This window comes from Pseudorasbora parva, chromosome 12 (genome assembly GCF_024679245.1).
Source record: "Pseudorasbora parva isolate DD20220531a chromosome 12, ASM2467924v1, whole genome shotgun sequence".
Classification (NCBI taxonomy): domain Eukaryota; kingdom Metazoa; phylum Chordata; class Actinopteri; order Cypriniformes; family Gobionidae; genus Pseudorasbora; species Pseudorasbora parva.
In genome coordinates, this window is record NC_090183.1 from 40,364,369 (window position 1) to 40,390,703 (window position 26,335).

General features: G+C 37.1%; 1 protein-coding gene across 5 annotated transcripts in view; it reads right to left on the reverse strand.

Annotated features, from left to right (window-relative positions):
* grm4 (glutamate receptor, metabotropic 4) overlaps nucleotides 1-26,335 on the reverse strand; it is a 266,396-nt gene that overhangs the window by 79,063 nt on the left and 160,998 nt on the right. For all 5 annotated transcript variants that reach the window (XM_067460285.1, XM_067460283.1, XM_067460286.1 and 2 more), the window contains one exon: nucleotides 10,663-10,879. In XM_067460285.1, the coding sequence (XP_067316386.1) occupies nucleotides 10,663-10,879 (217 nt within the window). The remainder of the gene's footprint in view (nucleotides 1-10,662; nucleotides 10,880-26,335) is intronic.

Here is a 26,335-nt window from a genome sequence, read left to right on the forward strand (position 1 = left end):
CTGTTGAGTCCTTTTTTTCTGCATCCTGGCTGATTTGTAGATTATATGCACAAAAAAACTCTGTATTTTCATATTTTTGCCAATTTCCCATTCATTTCCTATGGGGGTCTTTTTTGACCCGAAGGCCCCGAGTGTGACTATTTTTTTTACGACCACTTAGACTTTTCCAATCCTGTCCCCAATTTTTTTTTCTGTCCATATACCAAGTACCAATACCCTCACCAAGTTTCGTACCATTCAGATGAAGCTACGATTTTTAACATTTCTTTCAAAAAAAAATTCGGGTCAGAAATGACCGAAGAACCCCAGAGGGTTAAAAAAAAACTCCACCATGGCACCACCCAGCAACATCAGGCCCCTGATGTTAACAGGGTCCAAAAGCCCATTAACATTACTATAATGGGCTTTTAGATGGTAATTTAAGCATCTTTATTATTATTAGTAGTCGGTCCGATTTTTCCCGTTGCGTCTGTCGTTACTAGCAACCATGCAGCTTTACAGGGGGTATGGCTTATCTAAATGAGATGTAAATGAGCCCTATTGTCACTCCCAGCAGGTGAGAACAGGTAAGAACTGCAAAACTTCAGAGTCTGTTTTCTCTCGTTTACACTTTTCTAAAAGCCTACATTCAGATGGACACAACTTCTCCAAATATTATCAGATTCCCACGTGTTACACATCGTTGGAAAGCTTGGAGACTACACTTTCAGAATCTGTGAATAACTCAAAATGCCCCAGAACCGACTTGTGTCCCTACTTTCTGTGGCTGGTCACATATGTTCCCACGACTATGGTCACAATAAATATAACATATTCCTCATTTAAATAATTTCAGCCAAAGGCATACAAAAAAAGTGCCAAGCCCTGGTTGAGTTGTATGTGTTGAAACTCACTTTTATGGTAAGTGGTGTGACATTTCAAATTATACATTCATATATATTTTAAGCTTTTAAATTAAAATTCTTTAAGGTGAATATTTCGTTTTTAAATGTTGCTTATATGTCTATGAGGTGTTTCTAATATGCTTGAAGACAACCCATGTGCAAATTCATGTCAAAACCATTGCTTAGTATTTTCTCCTTGAAACTACAGTGAAAAAAGTCTCAAACATAAAAAATAAAATAAAAACGCTGTGTTTTTGTGCAAACACAGTGTGTTGTGTCACAAACTACTTTTTTACCGTTCATGTCACAGTGTGGGCGGGCTTTAGCATATCATTACTATGCTGTGAAGCAAGGGAGTCTCAAGAGAAGCCAGGTTATCCCAGTATATTAATGCTTATATGAAAACCAAAAAAATCAAGCCAAAGGCTAATCATATTAATAACCATTATGTGTCCGACGTTGTAGGAACCAATACATAAAATGCATTATTCTGATATATCAATTTGTATACAAGCCTGTATAATTAGCTCGTCCACTTCTTTATCTGAATCAGTTTCTGGTTCAAACATAAATGGCTGGATTAAACCGCTATTTCCACTTGCCATAGTGCAGTGTTTACCTCAGTAAAGTTGAGCAAATGAATCTCAGAGCTGGAGTGAGTGAGTGGAGGAGGGAATAATTTGCATATTCATGGATTCATAGGTTCATGGATTCATGAATTTAAAGAGATTAACTGATTGACTACGGGGGGAATTTAAGAAATATACAAATAAATAAAAATGATGATGTAATTAATATGATGCAACATTTTCAATATATGTCAAGCATAAACAGTTTTATTTTTGGATGAGATAAAACGGATAGTGTGTTCCTAACACCTTCAGCTAAGACTATGATGCTGTTTCCGACTACTCAAACAAACAGACCAAAGTGTTTTAGAGTCTCAACTGTCTCTGCACATTATGCAGAAAATAGGGGAAACTATTTGAACAAAAACAAATTACACACATACGCTTTAAATAAGTCATGATATGAATTATATATGACTTTTCTATCAGTGAAAGTAAATATGACCTTTGAAAAACTTTTCCTAGCTCTTCTAGACAAATATGACTTCAGCTATTACATTCCAAATAGAGGAGTTTCTTATTAATTCAACTTTCTATAAATGCTAGCTCATTTTTCATTTCATGGTTTTTAAATGTTTCCTCTCTTCCAAATTGATTGTCTTTCCTATTGGCGAATGTAATTTGATATCTTCGGATGAAACTTGTTCACCATTCTCGAGCACCAGAGCAGCTCTAGGAACAAAGATTTCCTGGATCATGTTATTTAACTAATAAATGCATTATTCCATTTGGCACTCCCCATCTACAATCATGAGATGCTTTATTGGGCCACACGTTTTTAAGCCAGGGTGTATGACGGAGCATATCACCAACCGTTGTCCCCCATTAGAAGAGTGATTACAACGGAGTTTGAGAGAAACACTTTCTGCCGTAAGTGTGACTGGAAGCATGCAAAGGTACAATTACACATCATCAAACTGTGGTTTGCTTCCACGATTCTGTAAGTTCACAAGAACCGCATCAGCACCCTGATTCTTCATTTACGAGGAAGGGCCAGATCTCTGGGTAGAATATGGCGAGGAACAGCTGTTAATAGCCTCACTGTATAGAAGAAAGCATGGACACGTGAGGAGGACACTGTTACCCTAGAGACAAGCAAGCAGTATGACTCCATCTCCCCCAGAACTTCCTCAAGGCGGTTTTGAGTATTCTCACAAAGACTATTCATAGAACTTGACTTGAGCAATTTTAGCTTCCATCTGTTTGCATCCACAATTGCTTAAGGGTTGTGAAATCATTTTAAGATCCAAATAACTGTATAATGTGATGACTGAAAAGTTCTATATTCAATAGTTAAAAGGGGTCATGAACAGAGAAATCAAAATTTCCTTGTGCTTTTGACATAGAAGAGGTTTTCATACTATAAGAATGTAGTTTCTGAAGTGAAAACGTCCTTGTTAGTCCAGAAACAACTTTTAATTTAACCAAGCCCAAATAACGACTCCTTTTGGAATGTGATGGTTGAAATAGGGGAGGGGAGGGGAGGGGAGGGGAGGGGAGGGGAGGGGAGGGGAGGGGAGGGGAGGGGAGGGGAGGGGAGGGGAGGGGAGGGGAGGGGAGGGGAGGGGAGGGGGAGGGGAGGGGGAGGGGAGGGGAGGGGAGGGGGAGGGGAAGGGAAGGGAAGGGAAGGGAAGGGAAGGGAAGGGAAGGGAAGGGAAGGGAAGGGAAGGGAAGGGAAGGGAAGGGAAGGGAAGGGAAGGGAAGGGAAGGGAAGGGAAGGGAAGGGAAGGGAAGGGAAGGGAAGGGAAGGGAAGGGAAGAAAACAAAAAACAAAACAAAACAAAATCACTGACTGGACTGTGTTTGCAACATTAGTTATGATGAAAGAATGTATTAGTGTGCGGATATTGATTTGCAATGATAAGATCACTGCATTCATGTGATCTACGATGCCATGCCATGCTTCATGCCATGATCTAAATATAATGCCATAGATCTACATGTAATGCTATAATGAGCACTTTTCACGATTAGTTAACCTTGAGAGCTGTAACATACAAATGTGCTAAAAGTTTTCAAAATAGAGTTCCACATGTAATATTTAGCCATTTCATATTCAAAGATGTCAGCCAATCACAGCAGTGGGCGTTTACACTGAAGTCTCCCAGCAGACACACCCCTTCAAACAGAGCGTTCAAATCAGAGGCTAAAATCAGGGTAAGGAAAACGCCTTCATTTCTACATTGGCTTTTAATGTGAACACCAAACTTACATTATAAGTGCACCCCATGAAACATTATAAAACACTGCAGTTCATGACCCCCTTAAAGATGTATAACAATATAGAATGATTACATTAAAATCGGTTTTCCTAATTTACAGCATGAGCAATGCAAAGGTTTTGTAGATATTTACTGGTAACAGAAACCTGGGACCCTCCACCAAGGGGGCAACATGTTGGTTCCAGCCTGTCAGCTAAGCTTAACCTGAAGCACTAGTGAGTAACAGACATGGGAACTCTGGAAGAAATTCTGGAAGAAAAAAAATCAATGGTTGAACTCAGTATTCCTCACACAAATTGCAAGACTACTTTCCCCCTGGAGTGCACTTGAAGTTTCATTTCTCAGAAAGGAAATACAGTTGGGAAGGAAAATCTTTAGGAAATATTACTGCTTCTTATAAGCTTAAAGTATGGGATTCATTTCACAAAACAGCTAAATTTGCATTTCCAGAAACAAATATCAATATTTTCAAGGCAATAGAATAGTCTTAGGTAAAATTAAACAAACCAATATTTGATATTGGAAGAAATGATGAGAGCTCGATAGTAATAGGGCTATGCAATAGACGCACGCATACATAGATGCCATAAAGAAAAGTCTAGTGCAGTTCAGTATTTAAAGTTGGGTTGGGACTATACGTTAAGTTCAAGCTGAATTAATATCTGAAAACTGTGGAGAGGAACCACAAAAACAACAATAACAAAAAAACACTAGATTTACATTTGCTGAAGGAAACTAATAAGTACATTTAGCAAGTACAAAAAGTTATTATTATAGAAATAATTTATTAAAAGTATATACTTCAGTCACTGTGAACTGAATATGATGTTTTCAGAAACATAACTGAATAATTGCAATTGAATGAATATGCATTATAGTTAAAAAAATTTATTAAACGCAATTAGCTGAACTTCAGAGTGCTTTTTGAGTTACTGAAGTAAAGTGGTCATGAACTGCTCTTTTTTTTTACCAATTTGATAATGTTCTTTGAGGTCCACTTATAATGTTTATATTTACATCAAAAAACACCTCATTTAGAAGTAATAAGCTATTTATCATCCTGTTTTTGACTCTCTCCTCCAAACGCGTATACTATGACTGGATAATAGTTTTGCATATTAAAATCATTTAAAAATAATTTTAAATGTCCATGCGAGATAACGGTTTTGTAAATTTTCAATGTTGAAAAAATATCTATCTGCCAAAAATGTAAAAAACATTTGTGCATTACATATACTTTATAAGTCTTGGTTGTGGCTTGGGTTACTAAGGTCTCCTTTGTCAATTATAACTATGAATGAATGCAGCATTGTCTGTCACACTGTCGTTCTTTTAGGCTATTCATACAGTAGTTTATCCTTTTTAATAAAGTTAAAAATGTATACATTGTCATTTGTGTGCATGTGCATGACATCAGATGGTGACATCAGTGTCGCTATATTAATTTTAATGTTTGTGATTCCCTTTCATTTTAATGTATTTTATATATTGTATTTATGTATATCATACACACACAAATGATAACAATTACACTATATCTCTAAGTGGAGCATTAATTTCAGTGAAACTATTTTCACTATTACTTGCAGACTGAAATTCCTTTAAGGCTTGTTCCACGTGCAGTCAACACATAACAGCCTATTGCACATACTGTACATATTTTACACAATTTAGCTACACAAATCCAAATTAGACATGTACATATAGTACTATGAACTGCAACACTAAACAGTCACAATCATGTAGAACATGTAGAGATAAAAAAAATTAAAAAACGACTCAAAGAAAATACATATGCTGTTACAGGTGAAGCCTCTTATCAGTTTTTTTAAATGCTTTCTTGAGTGCTATAAATTGGTTGTAGAAAAATTGGTTAACAAATGCTTTTTATTTATTAAATGTTTTCCATAATTTTATTTGATTCATTGAATTTCAAAAATACAAAATGTAGTAGTGTATGTAGTATGTTCTTAAGACATATAACAAAGTATATCCACAAAAATGATGCAATAACTATTTGAAATAATCACAAACATACTAAAATTTTTAATTCTGCTGTATGATCTGACATCACGAAGAAGGCATTTGTCAGAAATTCACACAACACCAATAATACAACACATTAACCCCATAAATGCTAAAGCAAAGGAAAGAACACCAAATCACAACTATTCAGTAAATACTCTGTTCAAAAGACAAAGCAATTGTGGCACTGCACATGGTAAAACACTGTTACTCACACTTGTGTGTTGTAACGACTCTGTCAAATTCATGTAGTTGGCACTGAACCTTTTATTTTCAGTCTCTCTGAAAAAAGCCTGAGCCTTGTTTGAAAACTAATCCGCAGAAAAAAGAAGCAAACAAACAAACAGTATGCTGGATTTGACTGGAACGTCAAGATAAAGTTCATCCACACTTTCTTAATGTTAGGATCTCAAGGATGGCAATGCAAACTGTTTTTCCTTGGCACTTCAAAACGTCTTGTAATCTTCAGAGGCATCTCTACCGCTTTGTTGTTGTCTTTCATCGCCTCGTCATGTGACAAAATCATTTTTCGAGCTTGGTTTCAGTAAAAGCTGTTTTAGACTAACAAGGAAGTTTTGAGTTCTAAAATTTACAGGATTTATTTATTTGTTTATTTTTATAGTACAATGAATTTATATATTAATAAATAGGCATGTGCCGATATCAATTTTTCATGTTGCGATTAATTGATGAAGCTTTTATCACGATTTACAATATTATCACGGTATTAAAGGGGGGGTGAAACACTCAGTTTCAGTCAGTGTCATGTCAATCTTGAGTACCTATAGAGTAGCATTGCATCCTGCATATCTCCGAAAAGTTTTTATTTTTTTAATAATTATATAAGAAAGATGCGCTGTTCCGAGTCTTTCCGAAAAAAGCCGAGCGGGTGGGGGCGTGTCGTGTGAGCGGAGCTAAATAATGACGTGTGCAGCAGCGCGCTGTGTGTTGAGTCGAGCGTCATCCCTAACAGCGGAAAAAAACTTTATTCAAAATAAAAATATGGCTTTTAATCAGATACAGCCATACATCTATGATCCGGAATCAGACCCAGAGGCTGCAGTTGAACAGGAGCAGCAGCAAAAACGACTAGAGCAGGACGTCTGTATGTGGTAAGTTACAAGTTATACACTAACTATATAATATGCTTAGCGGCTTGTGTTATTTACATATTTATACTTGAATTATATCGTCGTATTTTTGTCTTTGAAAGTGTACATGTGGGAAGTGCAGTTGTGCACGTGTGTTTGTGTGTTTACGCGTGGTTTGTGTAGACAGTAAGCGGACTAAAAGCAGTCTCACTCACCCTTCTAACGTTGGGACTGCTCCATCCTTCAGCATTAGGCGATTGGGAAAATTCGGCGTCGAGCTGGGCCTTGTGAAACAGTCGGCACCGAAATGCAGCGAACAGATATAAACATTCGCGCAACTCAGTTGCTGATCCGGAAAAGCAAATTACATCCACTGTTGCCTTAACGCGGGGTTTTTGGTTGAATCTATGCAGGACTGTCTTGGTCTGGCAACCAAAAACCCACTTTTTTGGTGACATTGTTATGTGCTATGTGTAATTGTCACCTGTCCAGCATCCTACAAGCCCCGCTTTGATGGGCGTAGGCTGTTGCTTTCGCTCTCTCCCTCTCTCTCTCTCTCACGCGCTTCCGGTAGAATTGTCCGTAAGGCCCATACAAGGAAATTCCGCCCCCACTAACGTCAATGGGGACGCATGATCTCAAAAAACTTGCCGAAACTTATGACTAACCGGAAGTAGTATTTTTGACAAAGAAATACTCCCATCAAACGTCCACCTTAACTTTTGAAACTTTGTCTATGTTTAGTATGGGATTCCAAGTCTTGAACAGTGTAAAAAGATCAGTATGCATGAAACAGCATTTCACCCCCCCTTTAAATAAGTTGCAAAAAAGTGTTGTCATAGCATAACAGCTTTAAGAACTATTTTTGTAATAACAAAAATAACTGAATGTTTAAATTAGGGCTGTCAAAGTTAATGCGTTAATAACGCGTTAATGCAAATTCTTTTTAACGGCATTCAATTTATTAATGCGCGTTAACGCAGTGCGCATTTTCTGTTTGATCCGTGGCATAGCCTGTAGTTGGAAAAAGTGAGAGCAGTCAGACGCAAAGGATGCAGCAGCAAACATTAACAGAGAAAGAAAGGGGTTGACATCAACATTACTATTCTAAACCAAAAGTACAGTTATTGCCTACATAAGCTACCATATTTTCTGTTTAACTTTTATTAGACTCCAGGTCTATAAGAAAGAAAAGAGCACATTCTCTGCAGTCCGAGCGTGATGCACTGAAGCTCACTCTCGCTCATGTCTGAGGTAAATCATGAACACCATCACCACTTACAGTACATGTGTTTTATTGAACTAAATACATTACAATCGAATAAAACGAATGCACAGGTTACTTTCCTGAACAAGCGCGCTCCCGAGTCCGTGTTACTCACAATGTTCAGGTGAATCGTGGCACAGTTTGGCACACACACACAAAATACTGGCAGTTCAATAGGGAACGCAGATCTCTTAAAGGGTCCACACTATATTCCTACTGGTGGAATACAGGCCCACTCCAGGTATGGTGTGGTTCTGGTGCGCTCAGGTCCGCATGACAGCTTTCACATTACCAATTTTTCATACGAACTGTGCCCTGCTCCGAATTAAACTGCCAGTGTAAAAACTCCCCTATATTCTTAAAATGAGAGAAATCACTGCTTATTCTTAATTTTTAAGTTTAGGCTTAAGAGACATGAACAATTTCTTTGATAAACATCTATGACCTTTGATACGTCTAGTCTTTATGGTGTATTATTGATTATTATTGAATAAGTATTTCACTAATAATAAATGTACATTTACATAAAGCTTGCATATTTGTCCATACCCATGTTGATAAAGTATTAAAAACTTAATTTAAACTTAATTTAAGATACATTTACAATTGCTAAAAATGTGCGATTAAATTACGATTAATCGTGAGTTAACTCATGAAAATCATGTGATTAATCGCGATTAAATATTTAATCGCTTGACAGCCCTAGTTTAAAAACAATAATATCATGCACCAAAAACATATACAGCTCTGGAAAAAAATGAAGAGACCACTTAACATTGAGAAATGTTAAGTGGTCTCTTAATTTTTTCCAGAGCTGTGCAAAAGAATTAGGCTATAAAGAACGACAGGTAACAAATTAATATAAGGTCTCATTACTTAATGCATTAACTATGATTGAGCAAAAGCAACATTTGTTACAGAAAGTATAATGTTTTTGGTAATGTTAGTTAAGAAATACAGATCATTGTTAGTTTTATCTTAGGTCCATTAAAGTTATTTTGATTTTGATTTTAATGTTATTAAACAGTAACTAAGAAATTAACATTACTTAGAATAATTAATTCTTTATAAGTATTTTTCATTGTCAGTTTGGTAATAATGAATTAACATATTAACTAATGAAGTCGTATGTCTCAAAGTTTTACTGAACAATAACAAATTATCCAAAAAATTTGAATCATTAGGGCATGTTCTAGTCCAGTTTAAAACTTAAAAATGTTTAAGTTTAAAATCAAATTTAAAATCAAAGTTTTTTCTGGGGTAACCTCTGCATTCTGCAATTCATCAGCGCCCTCTGGTGTCATTGAGCGGCAGTTCACGCGTTCATGTGCATCTCATTTACATCTGAGCGCGCGTCCCTTTGACACAGAATACAGCGGCATTGAGCATTTATACGGCTGATGGGCAAAGTATTCTTGAGTGCATTATAAAAATTGAATAATTGTTAATAAATTATTATTTACGATATTTTGAAGTGCCCATGATATCAATATCGTGCATATTCATTATCGTGATATATCGCATTACCGAAAATCGGCACATGTCTAATATCAAAAGATCAATGAAAATTTGATTTCTGAAATCATGACCCCTTTAAGTAAGACATAAATACATGTTATATGCACTTTCATAATACATTTTTGCTTACTTATTAATATGGTTAAAGTGTACACAGATTTCCCCCGTGTGGTTCTGGGATTTTTGCTAACCGTTCTTGTGATCATTTTGACCGCACAGGGTAAGATCTTGCGTGGAGCCTCAGATCAAGGTAGATTATCAGTGGTCTTGTATGTCTCCCACAGTTGATTTCTTCACACCAAGGATCCAGGATTTCAGATTCAGTCTTCCCAGCCTGGTACAAGTCTACAATTTTGTTTCTGGTGTCTTTTGACAGCTCTTTGATCTTGGATTTTGATAGTGGAGTTTGGAGTCTGACTGTTTGAGATTGTGGACCGATGTCTTTTATACTGATAATGAGTTCAAACAGGTGCCATTGATACAGGTAACGACAGGAGGACAGAGGAGCCTCTTAAAGAAAAAGTTACAGGTCTGTGAGAGACAGAAATCTTGCTTTTTTTGGCGGTGACCAAATACTTATTTTACACCATAATCTGGAAATAAAATCTTTCAAAATCAGACAATGTGATTTTCTGGAATTGTACCCATGATGAAAATTATAGGCCTCTCTCATCTTTTTAAGTGGAAGAACTTGCACAATTGGTGGGTGACTAAATACTTTTTGGCCCACTGTAATTAAGTGTGTTAAGAAAGTACCCTTGAGTGGCCTTTTATTTCATTAGTATTGTATTATATAGAAGTACATTACAAAAATGATTTAACTTAAGTACTTAAGTACAATGGACATTCAATACAGTAATGTGCACCTCTTATATAATACCAGTGAAAATACGTAAATATTGTGGTTGGTCGCTTGTTTTATTCATAATAAGCTATGCTAAATAGTCTATGCTGCATGACAAAATTCTGGGCTAAGGTAAACAAATTTCAAAAATATTCCCAAATTGAATGCAAACACTCTCTTACCCTCTTCCCGGGATTTTTGGATGAAGGCATCCACGCCGCTCTCTCCGTAATTCCCCTCTGACGCCACTGTGGAAACGTAATTCCAGCGCATGGCCCGGACAATATCCACCATAGCCTGTGCCTGGTAGGTGTCCGGCGGTACCACGCGAGAGAAGAAGTCATAACGAGTGTTGTCGCTCAGCTCAGGAGCCGTGGAGGCGTAACTCACCTGGGGAATCTGTAGGAGGAGACAGAAACATATATCCTATTCAGAATCAGGCATTGAAGTACACAATTCCCCAAAACCCCTGCTGCTTCTGAGCTCACCTCTGACAGATTATAACACGCTCCATCATCCCAGACTACATCCCCTACCAAGCTCTCTCTTACACAGCCACAGGTGGTACACTCAAGACCGCAGGAACGAGGACAGTCCGTTCGGAAATGAGATGTGTGTGGAAAGCAGCAACAAACTGGTCAACAACTACCACACTTTCACAGACTAGTTTACAGAAACCCCAATGAGACAAGAGTCTCTTAAAGGAATAGCTCATCTCGAGTGAAATTTTCCCATTCAATTACACTTCAATTTCTTTCGCTCAAAGATTCTGGTAGTTCTTATCATGCTGGTGTATGTTCAAGTGTTCTTTTTTCCAGTAAGTTTGTTTTTAGTTCGTTATTCTACACAAACAGAGTGTAATGTCATGGTTGACAGCTATGCTTGCAAATGAGTCTGCGGGAGTGGGAATGTGTGATTTGTTTACAGTTTAAGTGTCCGAAGTCAATATTTCAAGTTGGATCTGTTCAATGATTCAAATGATTGGCTTCACAAAACCTTCTTGATTCATGACCTCAGCTCATCTGACTCGATGAACCAGTCACAATGTCCACTAAAGTGGAAGAATGTCACATTATCAGCTTCAGTTTCAACATGTTTGTCACACAAAGCCATCGTATAGCTTTAGAAGGCTTTCAATGTAATAAATCATACGGATTACTTTTAAGATGCTTTTATGGTGCTTTTGAATAATTCAAAATATCCCAAAAGATTTAAGCCCTTCAAAATGTCATCTGAGTTCTTAAGAAAAATGCGGACATGAGGGTGAGTAAATTATGACAGAAAAAGGGTGACCTAACCCCTTAAGGATTTCCTCAACTCACTTGTGTTGGGAATTCATACAAAGGCTACACCGAAAAGACACACAAATCAGGCGTGATGTGAAACTTAAGCGATCACCATAAAATGGATTGCTGGTGATGCTCGGAATACATTAAGCTAATGTCAGGCATAACATAATGGATGGCTTGCACCACCAAGACTGTAATTTATACAAGTTTATTAACTTGGCAATTGTGAACATGCTCTGGCTTTTAAGCCCACTCTCTGCAGACATAATACCAGCTGTATGGCTCCATTAAAAGGGATCATAATTTCATCTGCGTAGAGGACAACAACATATCAGTCTAAACAATGACAGAGCAAGACGCTCTTTTTCAGATCCAAACAGACTGCAGCTCAGTCACTGTCCACCTTGATATGGGCTAGTACTTTTTTTTTTTAAGAGAAAATTAAAGAATTAAGCTTGAACATTGTTATAAAATTCAACATTTTGTTACACATTAGAAATCTTAGCTCAGCTTATCTCCGCAAAATAAATAAGTAAATTAAAAAAAAGCTGCAATTAATATCTGGTTTCAGATGGACATCAGAATTATGGCTTCATACATGATGTTGAATGTTGTCCATAACTTACATATTAACTGTACATATTGCACTATATACTGTATAGCTATAGTATATGCATGCTAGTAATGCCTCTGGGTAGCTAGGGGGCTTGCTCTTCATACAATAATTTTTTAGGTCAGAGGAATGGTGACAGGCTGAAAAGCAGCTCTTATGCCTTGCATGGTCACACAATGCTGGCATTCAGTGAGTCAACATGATGTTGCTGTCTGTTGCACATTTAGTTCACTGGTTCAATTTCATGAGCAATGGCACCAACAGCAGCTCATCACCAATTTGCCTATTTGTTAAATAGTAACATTATACCTACGTGGATGCAAATAAAGAGCCCTATTTAAACGATCGAAGTTCATGGCACAGGTGCACTTAGGTCTGAATCCATTTAGCTAGTTTAATGAAGGAAAAATGGTCAGTGTGCCAGGTGCATGGTCCAAAAGGGTTGTACCTATTCTCTTACTGAGTCATGAGTGTGTTTTGTGTATAAACCAATCAGAGTCATCTCAATAATGTGTGCTATTTACATGAATATAGACACTCCCAACCTGACGAGTCAGTTTAAATATGGGTATTTTAATGCGTGTATTGCCAGGATTGGTCAAATAATTAGCCAAATTAATTTTTCATTACTGCAAATAGGTCATTCTGATACATTCAATGACTATCCATTATGGCATGGCATTTTTATCTTTATGTACACAATAATAATCTTTTACGTTCTAATAATTAAATTTTTCATATTTGCATGTTTGTGTGTTGCTGCACGTCAGTTTAACAAGCAGAGTGAATGCACGTTGATTATCCGCCCTTTAAACAACAAAAAAAATACTGCAGCATTGACTTTAGATTTTGTAGTCAAAGGTGCATATCAACGCGCCCATGGGCAAACAGACGCGAGTGCCAATTGCCATTTAAACAACGTGGGTGCTAAAAAAAGCGTTGGGCTAAAACTAGCAAAAAAACACTTGCTTCGTGTCTGGCGTCGCATTGCGCTGGGTGTATGATAGGGCCCATAATGCTTATATTGCGATCCAAACATCTGATACCACACATAGAAAATCTGGAATTTGAAGGTGCAGTGTGGAGTATTATAATGATCTATTAACAGAAATGCAATATAATATACATAACTATGTTTTCAGTGGAGTATAAAGACCTTAAATAATGTACGTTATGTTTTTATTACCTTAGAATGAGACATTTCTATCTCCATACACCACAGGTCCCCTTACAGTGAAATCACCATTTTGTCACCTTCATGTTTCTACAGTAGTCCTAAACGGACAAACTTCTCTACAGAGCGCTAGTCACTCTTTGCTCTCTACGACGACATTTTTGGCCATTGTTGGCCACCATAGCTGTGAGGGTGAGTGTAGGGAGATTGCAATTCACAACCTAACCACTAGATGCCGCTAAAATTCACACACTGCCCATCTAAACCTGGAAAGTTTTAGGATCTTTCAAAAATGTGGTAATGACCATGTGAACTCCATCTTTTAAATGCCTAGTTTTTGGTTTTGTCTGGCCAGTCATCTCAAGAAAGCACTGCCAACATAGTGTTACAGAAAAGCAAATATAAAATCTAAATAAAATATATTATTATAAAATAAGACTATAAAAATAACCAAATGACTGCCTGTTCTTCTGACTTATTATATGAACTTTAAATTACTTGGTGGATAGTCTTTAGTTTAAAAGTAACATTTTTCACAAAAAATATGATTCTGCTACTTTTTCAGCATATTGTGATTTATCTTCTCTGAAAATTGCCTTGGATAGGAAATACCCACACCTGCATTGGATGCATGACTTATGTAAGGACCACACACACATACACTCGCGCACACACACACGAAACAAAGCACTGTAGTTTAAAAGCAAAACAGGATTGCCACCAATAGAATTTTGCAATTCTTGACACTACAGCTGAAATGAATATGCTACTGATAACACTCCTTTATTTAAAGAAAAAGTTAATATGAATAACAAATTCAATTAAAACAATGGAGTGTAGTCTATATTTTTTTAAGTTAGTAGCAAATTAAACAATGTATCTGACAGCAGTATCAAGTATTCAAATACATTTCCAAAAAAGGCTGAAGTAAATTGCCTGGCTATCACCAGACCAAGATCAATTTAAGATTGAGCATTGGTCTGGAGAGTTTGCTATGTTTTCCACTGCACAAGAGGCTTGATTAACGAGCATTAGGGGTGTAATGATACACTGTCGCGATTTGATATGCATCTCAATATTTTACGCCTAAATAAAGTATTACACTTTTGTATTATTATATTATTAGTTGTGTATTATGATCAGGACCCACAAATATTTCCCCACTGCATTATTATACATTATGTATAGTCATTGCATGATTCTATGTAATAATATTATTACAGTATGTAATGAAACATCCAAATTGCTTTGAATAATCATACTACTAAAACTAAATGTGATCTGGTGATTTAAATGATGTTTGCGCTTTGACTTGGAGGAGTGGTGCTTTTAAATGATGTTTGCGCTTTCACTTTAAAGAGTGATGTTCACGACATCGCAAGCACTTTAGATGATCAATGCAAGCCGTCTAATCGCAAGAAAGCTTGTCAAAATGGCTTCTCTCAAACTGTAAATGTTTAGCTCATCCAAAAAAATAATATTTGCATTTACTCCCTCATGTTGTTTTCAGATGTCACACAATCATTTGAACATCCGTGTTTACTACAGTATGTGCGTCGTGTTAAAACAACTACATATCGCAAAATGTATCATCAACGATCACATTTACGATATATCGTTACACCCTAACGAACATTATTCAAATGACTCTCTATGCAATTGGATAGTCCTTCAACCAATGAGACCTCAAGAGGCGTGATCAACAAACAACGACCCATCGCTTCTCTATCCATCGTCGTGTTAAACCCACCTATAGCGTGCCAGGTAAATAAGCCAGTCTGTTATTGGTTCCCACAAAAGTGTAACAGAAACAGTAGAAACCAATCTAGAATCTAGAAACGTTTCCAGACTGAGTTGCAGGATGAAATCAAATCATCGGCAGACCAGGCTGGGTTTAGCCAGTCTATGAAGTAAATGTAAAGTATTGCAGAACTATTCTCAGAAGATACAAGCAAAATACTAGTATGAAGTAGTAAACATTAATCATTTAAAACATTAAAAAAAAAAGTCCACAAGAAGATCTGTGACGCTGATATATTTGCAGCACATGTTGATGTTTTCATCCAGGGATATGCTAAAATACATGTATACAAATTCTGTCACGGCCAATAACTTAATGCATTACTCAACAGAGGAGTAGCTAACTCACAAGGCATCGAATGTGACAAGTGCGGATGGACGTGTGCACACCGAATAATGAAGACTCAAAATATTGCTGAGATTTTCTGACTGACATTACTCTGGATGACAAAAACATTTTCAAGGCTGTTATTTTCCACAGCTAGACCAACAGCTGTAAAACTATCATTTCTACATTAACGTTAAAGAAAAACATTTGTCAGCTTTAAAAAAAAAAGCTTGTTTATATGCCGGATTTGACCCTATACTAAACCTTGGCATTGCTGAATTATTTGTAAATGTCATTGAAATGGTTCAAGTCACCCTGCTGGTTTTTCTAACAAAGATTTATTTAATATTGCATGCTGAAATGAGGGACAGAAAGAGGATTGTGATGAATCTCTTTTCTTTGTTTCCAAACCTCAGAGGAGTTCTTGAGGAGAGAACCAAAGGTTACAGCTGTTGCTTCTTCTAACATGTGCATGTCAGAAGTAATTTGAAATAAGATTTATTAAACAGACGGTCTAGGTGAAGGGCACCTAATCATATGCGGCAGCTTTGTATGAAATTAATGTGACTATCCCTATGCATTGCTGCAAGCCATGTGCGCGTGAACACACACGTTTGCATAATTATGTTTGACTGGTATTAGCAAAGGTCAGAACTAGCATTTCTCTGATAAATAGCCATTTGCAAGGTGTGTTTGTTGTAGTCCTTTAAATCAAGTATATCAAAAGCAATTATTTTATTGTATTGTTTGCTGTCATTAGATAGAGTGAATGAAGGGGAATGACTTGCATGGAACCACAGTATTTAGATAGTATCATTTAAACAATGAATGAGCAAAACGCAAGAAATATGCTATTTGCATCTGGTGCCGGTGGCATCAGGCGAATCAGAAGAGGTTTGTGGACAAACTCATTTGAAACAAATATCCTTCTTCCATATCTAATGGCTTCTCAACTGGTTTCAGCTGTTGTTTACACTGATAGTCAATGTAATTTTCACATCTGTTACTGTCAAGCTGAGCAGGGCAGCAAATGGCTGAGCTGTGAGAACAGAATGGCAGAAAACGCTGCGTAATTATTGAACAAAACAGATTGGAACAAATTCTAGCCAGGCAAATAGAGTTACAGTCAGCCATTGTGACAATTTCATAAGCCTTTTTGCCTGAATAATTAGGAGGAGCGTTGATCTAAATACGTAGTGCATTTTGTCATCGTATATCGAAATGAGCATGAGTGTTGGGATGTGTTCTAAGGCATCACCTTATTTCTTAATCAGTGGATCCCACAATCAATGGCTCTTTAGCCATACTGCCCAGCCATTTACTGCTTACATACTGCGTTAGCCATAATGACCAGACATGCCCATTCACAAAACTGCAGAATCTCTGGTGCTCAGAGGCGTTTAGAAACCCAGTCTACCCTTTTGAAGGCCGTGAGCTAATTGAGAAATCTGCTGGTGAATTGGCCAAGCTTCCCTCACGTCTGACAGTGTGACAATCTGTTCTACCATCAATGACATGTCTCTGTGGTGTCTTCCATTCACAAATGGATTACTGCTAGGGATGGGTACCGAAAACCGGTATTAAACGGGCCCCGGGGCTGAATTTTGAAAGACCGTTGTATCAATAAGCTCGGACGTTATCGGTTCTGCTGTCGGTACTTTTGAAAATACACGTGACGAGAGAGAGAGAGAGAGAGAGAGAGAGAGAGAGAGAGAGAGAGAGAGAGAGAGAGAGAGAGAGAGAGAGAGAGAGAGAGAGAGAGAGAGAGAGAGAGAGAGAGAGAGAGAGCGCTCCGCAAACGACAGCCTAGGACAGAACCAAACATTCAAACGTAGCCTGGTTGCACTTTAGATCTGTGATAGTCTGCCTTTATTTTTAGATTTTGTATTCCAAAGATTATAATAATAATATTTATGTCTAGCCCAACTTAATTCCCTTTGCAGCAGTAGCCTACGCTGTCATTTCTCCCTATAACTCAAACGTAATGACAGAATCAGCACGATCAGTGATTGTTGTAAAATACAGTCTAGCCACTGTTGGTAAATTGTGGGACGTGTTTAATAATAAAAAGAGCGATTAAATGCACAAAAATGTGCGCAAGAGATTGTTCCCAAGTCGACGCGCGCGCTCTGAAACAGCCCGCCACGAGACGAGCAAATTACACTTTCGGTTTCACACTCGCGTCTAAACGATCAAATGTACACAAACATCTATGTCAAAATGACCGGCTTGGAGAGTCTCTTAAACACAACACAGTTTGTGTCTAAAATGGACGTAGTTATTATGGATATAGTCAGGAGAAAATATAGTCCATCTGCCTATTATCAGTCGCCTAAAGATCTGCACATCTGTCTTAAAGAGGCAGCGGTGTAAATAAACATGCTGACGAATTACTGCGAATTAAACAACCAAATGCAAAGAGAAAATCACTCACAGCTCTTGCATGAATAACTTCAGCTTTAATAAGCATTAATTTGGCTATTTATGATGAATAGTGTTATTTTACATTTGATTAGTAGAATTCTTCCTGAAATGAAAGCACTGCATGTGTAGGCTGTGTATTTTTGTTAAGTGTGTGTGTGTGTGTGTGTGTATGTATTATATATATATATATATATATATATATATATATATATATATATATATATATATATATAATCTCAAAAAGTACCGATAAGAATACCGTTAAAGTACCGGACCGATAAGCAGTATCGGTAAGAGTAGTAATACCGTTAAAACCTTAACGATACCCATCCCTAATTACTGCAAACCTAGATTTTATTAGACATCAACTGCAACTGGTTTTCCAAAAATAAAAAAGTATAAATATGTATATTATACGTATATATTTTATGTAGACGTGTGTGTTTTTTCCAGGTGCATCCAGCCCTCAGCCAGATGAAAATTATTTAGTAGTCTTTTTTTTTTTTTTTTACAATGCCGCTAGCGGACAACAGGTCATGTTATGAGAACCAGCTTCACCCTTTCCGTAGCAACATTGAAAACTTAACCAAAAGGGACTTGGGGGATGGTAGAAAAATCTTGCTTTCTGCAGTTTAGATAGCGAGCACACTCATATCGCGATTTTATAAAAGATGCCCTAGAATGAAACATTTAATTAACCATGGCAGAGTTGAAAAACAAGAGTTCAGTACATGGACATCACATACATTATTTCTTCCTTCATATGTAAATCTTGTTTGTGAAAAACAGCACAAAAAACAGGCGATTCTCAACATAACGGCATCTGTGATGCAATCGCTGGGATCATTAATATGTACGCCCCCAACATTTGTATACGGCAGTGCATGCGTCACGCGAGGATAGCAAAAAAGGCAGATCATGGATATAGATTTTATGTTCCAGGCTGTGCAAGGGACGTGGGGACTTTTCATACCCTTCCCGCTGAACAAAACTGTCAACATGCATGTTTATCTATAACCGGATACCTGCAACACTTTAAAAGTTGTTTGTTTGCTCGGCCCATTTCACCACAGACAGTTTTTCTAACCTGGACAATAGCAGGCTTCACTCAGCATCTGATACTGGAGAAGCAGCAATTCAAACGATATCCCGTGAGCAGTAAGTAGTGATTTTATCCACTTATTGACCGTCTAAACAATTTCTGATTAAACTGGAAGTTTCTTAGTGAGAAAACATCAATGATAACATGAGTTCCTCAAAATCTTTATCTTTGTCAGAAACAGGATCAAACATAAGGTTGGATGCATAATCTCTCCATGATTGACAGTATAGGGTAGATGTGTTTATGTCACTGAACTGAGGCGCAGTGAAAATCAGAGCTGAACTCTACATTAATATTCATGACCCTTCCAAATAAGGCAAAACAGATCATTACATGCTAGGGACAAACTGGGGTTGTAAATGGACCTGTAAAACCGTATCTGGACAATTTTAACCCTTAAATAAGCCATGTAACCTCGATGTAGATATCAGAGAACAATTTACAATATTGTTTCAACTTATTCTAGGGCACCTTTAAGATTTTAATTAACCACAAAGCCTAGACTTGGGCAGAAATCATATTCATGGATGAGCTAACCTATTAAAGATGTATTAACGTTACTGTAGTCAGGGTGGAGCTGAAAGCTGAAAGTTTACATATATTTACATATATTTGAGTGACTTGAAAGTAGGGCTGCACGTTTTCAAGTTTTTCATTAACCGTTAACCGTGGCCCTTAGCGGTTAATACTCGGTTAACCATTGTGTTATTTTTAGTTTATTAATTTGACGACCACCATCTCCGTAGTGAACGCGCCTATAGAGAGAAATGCACATCATGGATTACATAATCAGAGAGTAGCCTATTTCTTTTCGTTTTAAATTGTTAAAAGACATTTCAAGCTTTCTTATGATATATTTCATGTCTGTGAGGCCTACGCTGAGTTTCGTTAAATTAGGATGAGATGCGCTCCAGTTCACGAGCAATGCGAGTGGCCGCGAGGGTGCCTGCACGATTAGAGCATGTAACGTTAGTAAAATATGCAGCGGAGAATGATTCACACAGCGTTTGACTCGCGCGGCTGAGCCACTTCCGGCAGAGGATAGTCCAGTGTGACTTATGTTATTTTCCTCTTCATGACGCATATTTTGACTGATGCGACTCATACTTCGGAGCAACTTATAGCCTGAAAAATGCGGTAAGCACTGCATTGCAATACTTGTATTTTGCCCCGTCACTCTCATTTTTAAAGTGCTCCCACGCTTTCTTTGCCCGCTTCATTGCCCGCTTAGAAAGCTGGTCATGACTTCTTCTTGTGGATATTACAAATGTCTGGGAGCGCTCTGGCGGTCTCTAGGGGTGCAAACATATATTACAACTAAATTCAAGGCACTTCATTGACGCCACTTAACCGAGCAAAATGTTTCACTCGGTTACGCAATTTATAACGGTTAATCGGTCAATCGGTTAACCATGGACACCCCTACTTGAAAGTTATGTTATAATGCTACTCTGTGCATTTGCTCGCTCTCTACAAGACAAATGTTCACACTGCAGTGAGCTAGATCAATATTAGGCATGTTAAAACATGGTCCACGCGGTAAATCAAGAAAACAAGATTTAAACAATAGGACTAACTGTGTTGCGCTAAATAATAATTATTTGTTTTCTGTCGATAAATGTCTCCAAACAGTTGCTCACCTGTCTTGCATTGGATATATGAAATCTTGACCAAAAATAGATTTTACTCTTGATGGAAATAACATCACAACATTTATTTCCATTAAGCGGTGCATAACATATTAAAGCGTCTTTGGTGTTTCCATGGTTTCTACAAAATAAAACCGGTAATCGAGGGTAACATTGATATGTCATTAATAGGCGATGCACAGACACTGTCCATATCCTGGTTAAAATGCTTTAAATGTAAACATTCTTGGAATCATGTGGGATTATGTAAGTACACAAGTCAACAAAATGTATAACATTGTTCGAGTGTTATTTGGACATTTTAATAATAATACAAATCTTACACATTTAAATCAAACAGCAACTTTTTTTCTTGGCCGGGCAGTGTGTGTATATATTTTTTTTATTTTTTATTTTTTTTATTATTCAGACGTATACAATTAGGGCACACATAAGATGCTGTTTAGGTACTGTCAGTATGAACATATACATATCAGTTTGTATACAAACAAGCAAACTGAAAACAAAACCATTCTAAACAAACACCTACAAATTCTTCAGGCTGGACAAACAGCTTTTGACATCAATAAACAGAGATATAGGAAGCATGGCCTCCTCTCTTTTCTCTCCTAAATGCACGATTATATGGTTTGTTGAATTTAATCACTTGCGTTTAGCTTTGTTTTGACCGCATCAGAACATACTCACCAGTTGAGAACCACTGACCTCGAAACCAAATTCACCTGATGCTTCAGTGCAATTCTGAAAAACCTCTGCCAACAGGCATTCATATCTACTGAAAAGTGTGTGTACGTGAAATACAAGACAGTTAATTAATTATGAAGTGGCACACCTTTGAAATTCAGCGTTTATCGCGCATACGTCAAACAAAATGTGTTGATTAATAAACAGATCTTGAGCTATAGCTGGAGACACTGACTCACTGTGAATAATATTTCCCAGCATGCCTCAGATCTCTATTTAATATCTCCATCACTCAGTTCTGACCTTTGTAGATTTAGTGCTCTTTTGCACACTGGAAAATGGCATCTAGTCATGCTTATCGCCTTTAGCATCTCTGGTCTCCTGGGAAGACTGTCACCATGGCGTTTCCTTATGGCATTTCCCTGGTCAATCAAATTATTATGGGATTCATTTTCAGACTGAACTCCAGATGCTTGACTGAGTAGATCCTTCTATATATTTCTACAGTAATGAGGCTCTCAGGTAGCACAGCGCTGGGTAATTCAGGCGGACGAAGCGATGAATTGGAAATTGGGAATATCATTTAGAAAAGGTCAGAGTACTGATCAGAGGTAAAATGTATGAGTTAGGAAGGGCCTCTAGTTGGAGAAGGTACAGTAAGGCTTTGTCAGTTCATTATCTTCTTCAAGCAGATCAACATGCCACTTGTTAAGGTTGACAGCATGAGAGGAGCTTATCGAAGCGAAGGCTCAAAGAAGGTTTCGGATATAGGCGCCGCAGGGGAGCTGAAACCAAGCAATCTAAACAGAATAGACTCATCATCAGCCTGTTTTTGTCCAAGACCACTAAATACAGAAGAGACAGTTGCAATATTTGGGAGCATAAATATAATAAAGTAATCCTTGTTGCAAATATTTATAATATTCTGAGGATTTCTGCTTATATTGTCTGGGTTACTTTTGGAGAAAACCCCAGTACAGCGTATTATCCCCTAATATTGTAGAAAAGCTGCTTTGAGATTTAATCGCCCTAAACAAATTGCCATTTTTACACGGTTTAAACCCGTTGTGCTGGAAATTTTCCAAAAACAACCTCTTTCGTACCCTTTCCCCCCTCTGTTAAAAGAAAATGAATCAAGAAATTAGACACGTTCAACAACGAGTATGTGTTAATCAGCACTGTCAGTGAGAAATGTCAAATCTTCCACAGAGTTTAGAGACCGTCGATGAGTGATGGTTTTACAGTCGACTACACAGAAGAAATTAATAAGATCCTGGTGGAACCGCCAACATGATAGCACCCTAAAGGATCGATAGATAGCCTAACAATGGCTTACGGAAACACTTGTTAGCTCCTTTTGTTTGTTTCCCTGTTCTCATTTAAGGAAAAATCTCATTCCATTTCATTAAAAGCAAGACATATGATGGAAAACAATGAGTCGACTGTGAACTTAGGCTACAATTAAACACACCCAAAGGAATATGACTTCATATAGCTCATCTGAATAGACATTTTGCTGCTACTGAGGTGCGAGAGGTTGGATAGAGTGGCCGTGGAGGCAATAAACTGTGCCATTAACAAGATGTGTAGGATAAACCCAATGTTAGAGAATTTCTCAATGACACTGCCTTGCTAGTTTTCTCAGATGGATAAAAAGGCGTAAATTATAAATGCTCACAAGCGGCATCAATTATTCAGAGTTGCCTCAATGCTCTAGAGCTCTCAGTGGCTGATGTCGGTGAAATATTGGCAAGAGAAAATACCACCTGCTTAATTATGGTGATTAGCTTTGGGGGCCATCTCAGCCTGCCTAAACCATACATTCTGACTTATCTATTTGACTGCAAATTGAACCACTCTAGATGACGCATTAATAGCATGATCATTGCTGATCTATTTGTTGTTGGGTCAAATCTTCCCTTGAAAATTACTTAATGTTGTTGTAATAGCATGTCACCGCTGCCATTTTAAAACGTACACGGCTAAATCTAATGAAATAAATATCCCACGATTAGTTGTAGTGTGGCTTTACCATTTATAATGGAAACTTTAACGCACTGCACTTTCCCCTTTTTGATGCGCAAAGGCTACCCCTACATACCATACTTCTACTACTATTGACACACACATACAATTCCTGCAGGAATGCATGGAAGTATTACAGTATACAACAGAAAACACTGGGTACTGTATCTTACAATGCCATGCAGACAAACTGACCTTAGTACTAGAAAACGTTTTTTCATTGCATATTGTTTACATATACAATACCGTTCAAAAGTTTTAAATAAAACTTTATGTTTGATTATACTAACTATAAGTAATTTTGCAACTACATGCCAGCTAATTCTCATGGAGTATTATGTATTAATAGAATGTCTGCTTAATCTCCACTAACACTATTTTGATTTTCCTCCAAAAGACATCCTACTAAACACGATTCCACCACAGGAACTTTCCCCAGAATCTAGGAACATTTGGATAGTCCTCGACTGCAGGGACCAGAGTCTAAATGAAGTTTCAGGTAAACCGACGATGAGATTAAGGCTTTATCATATTTACTATCCATCATGAAATCCATCGGGAAAGTAGGCTAATCTTCTGCACGGGCCTCAAATCTAGGCCCTAGCCTGGCCCATGTCCGACAGCGTATCAAAGTTCTCGGCCCGAGTCCAACTGGAGCCGGCGTTTTTTTTGTTTGTTTTTTACATTGTTGCAGCCATTAAAATAGTTCAGTTTAGTTTTTAATGTCAAAGTAGTTATATTTCGTTTAATTTCTTTATTAAGTTAATTTAGATTTAAATGTTTGGAGCAATTTTTTGTTTGTTAAATTAAAGTTTTCATTATTTAAGTGACGAACAAACGGCTGCAGCGGCCGACTGAGTTAACTGCTAAAATCAATTTAGCCTCTTAAATCAACTCTTGACTTGTCTTGCCTATAATAAAATCCATAGATATAACACTTCAAGCATCACAATGTTTGTTAATTTAGCCTAGGCTATGATTACCACCACAGTAAAAGGCATTTTTTACGAGCTGAGGCAGGCTGATACTCCCCGCAATGGTGCTCGCAAGGGAAATGGGCTACACAATCAAAACAAAGAACAACAAAAAAAACATGCAGATTGTCTTATACCTTCACCTCCGCAAAATGAATATAAATCTGATCTTCAATTCCCACAGTATATGCTCATTTAACGGAGTTCACATCCACGAAAGCAAAAGTTTCATGATGCATTTTATTCAGCAGCTCATTTCAAATTCAAAGACCGCAATATGAGAGAGCGACCTAAGAACTGGTAAGATCATTTAGTCTCATTAATAAATATATTTATATATTTTATTTATTTATTTAGGCTATTTGTCTGTTCTAGAGACCTGTTAACTTTTCGATAAAGCTCTAATTGGTTTTCTTTTGGAAATTTGTTTCAAATTCACACATAATGCATTTATAACCGTATAGCATGTCTGTTTGTCAAAATCGTGATTAAAATCGAAATTAAAAAAAAGAAGAAAAAACATGTGATAGTGTTTGTTTTTTGCTTTTTTTCGTCACACAGCCCTAGTCTACTGCCAATATACTCAAGTGAGAGTTGGTTGAGATGATGTTTTTTAAGAAATTAATACTTTTATTCAGGAACAATGCATTAAATTAATCAGAAGTGACAGTATAATACATTTATAATGTTACAATAGCATTTCAAATAAATACTTTTCTTTTGAACTTTCTATCCATCTTTAAAAAAATATATATTTAATCACAGAGATCACAAAAACAAGAAGCAGTACAACTGACTTCAAAATTGATATATTAACAAACCAGTCATAAGCTTGTTTGACCACCAGCCACTGTGCCACAGTGAATTTTCCATCCTTCCATTTTTTCCCCTCAAAGAGTTCGACATTAAGTCTGTTCACGTGCTTGTTCTTTGGACAAGTAAATTTGTCATTCACTCACCGAGTAAAACATTTTGATGCAAATATGCATACAAGAATGATTTCTGATGCATCATGTGACACTGAAGACTGGAAAATGTATTCAGTACTACAGGAATAAACAAACATTATTTTATAATGTATATAGTAATATAGTAAACTGTTGCTTTAAATTGTAATATTTTACAATGTTACTGTTTTTACTGTATTTTTGATCAAATAAATGCAGCCTTGGTTTTTTCAAATTATTTGACAGTGTATATACAGTATATCTGACTATTATTTCTAGTACTGTAATGTAGTTCTAAATATAATGAACATTTTCTTTGGATATTGCCTCTCTTATTCAGGCCCTCACCCTCATTACCACAAATCATCTGAGAAAACTGAACGGCTGTGCTGAAATACTGCAGCCGCTCGATTGCCCTCCAGAGTCCTGTAGTTATATTTTCTTTACATTTGTATCAGGCCACCTTCACCTTCTTGACCTCTGGATGGGTAATTAAATCTGTGCCTCCACAGCTAGCCATTTTCTCTGGTTTCTATACTTTGGTCCAGAATGGTCATTATCATTCATGGAAGGTCATGCAACCCCAGACATTTCCCCAGCATAAAGGGAAAAGACTGACCAATGTGCTGAATTCATCATTGTTTTATTGTGCTCTTGTCACAGACCTTTTGTACTGTAATATGCCTTTGTGTAGCTGCAATGCTCTCACAGTGGGTGCTCCATCCATTCAACCCGCTGTGATGTTCGCCTTCTTAACAAACAGATGCAAAATGTGGAGCCCACAGGGGCCTGTGCAAGATTGCATTGAATAAAAATGAAATGTTAATTTAAAGGGATAGTTCACAG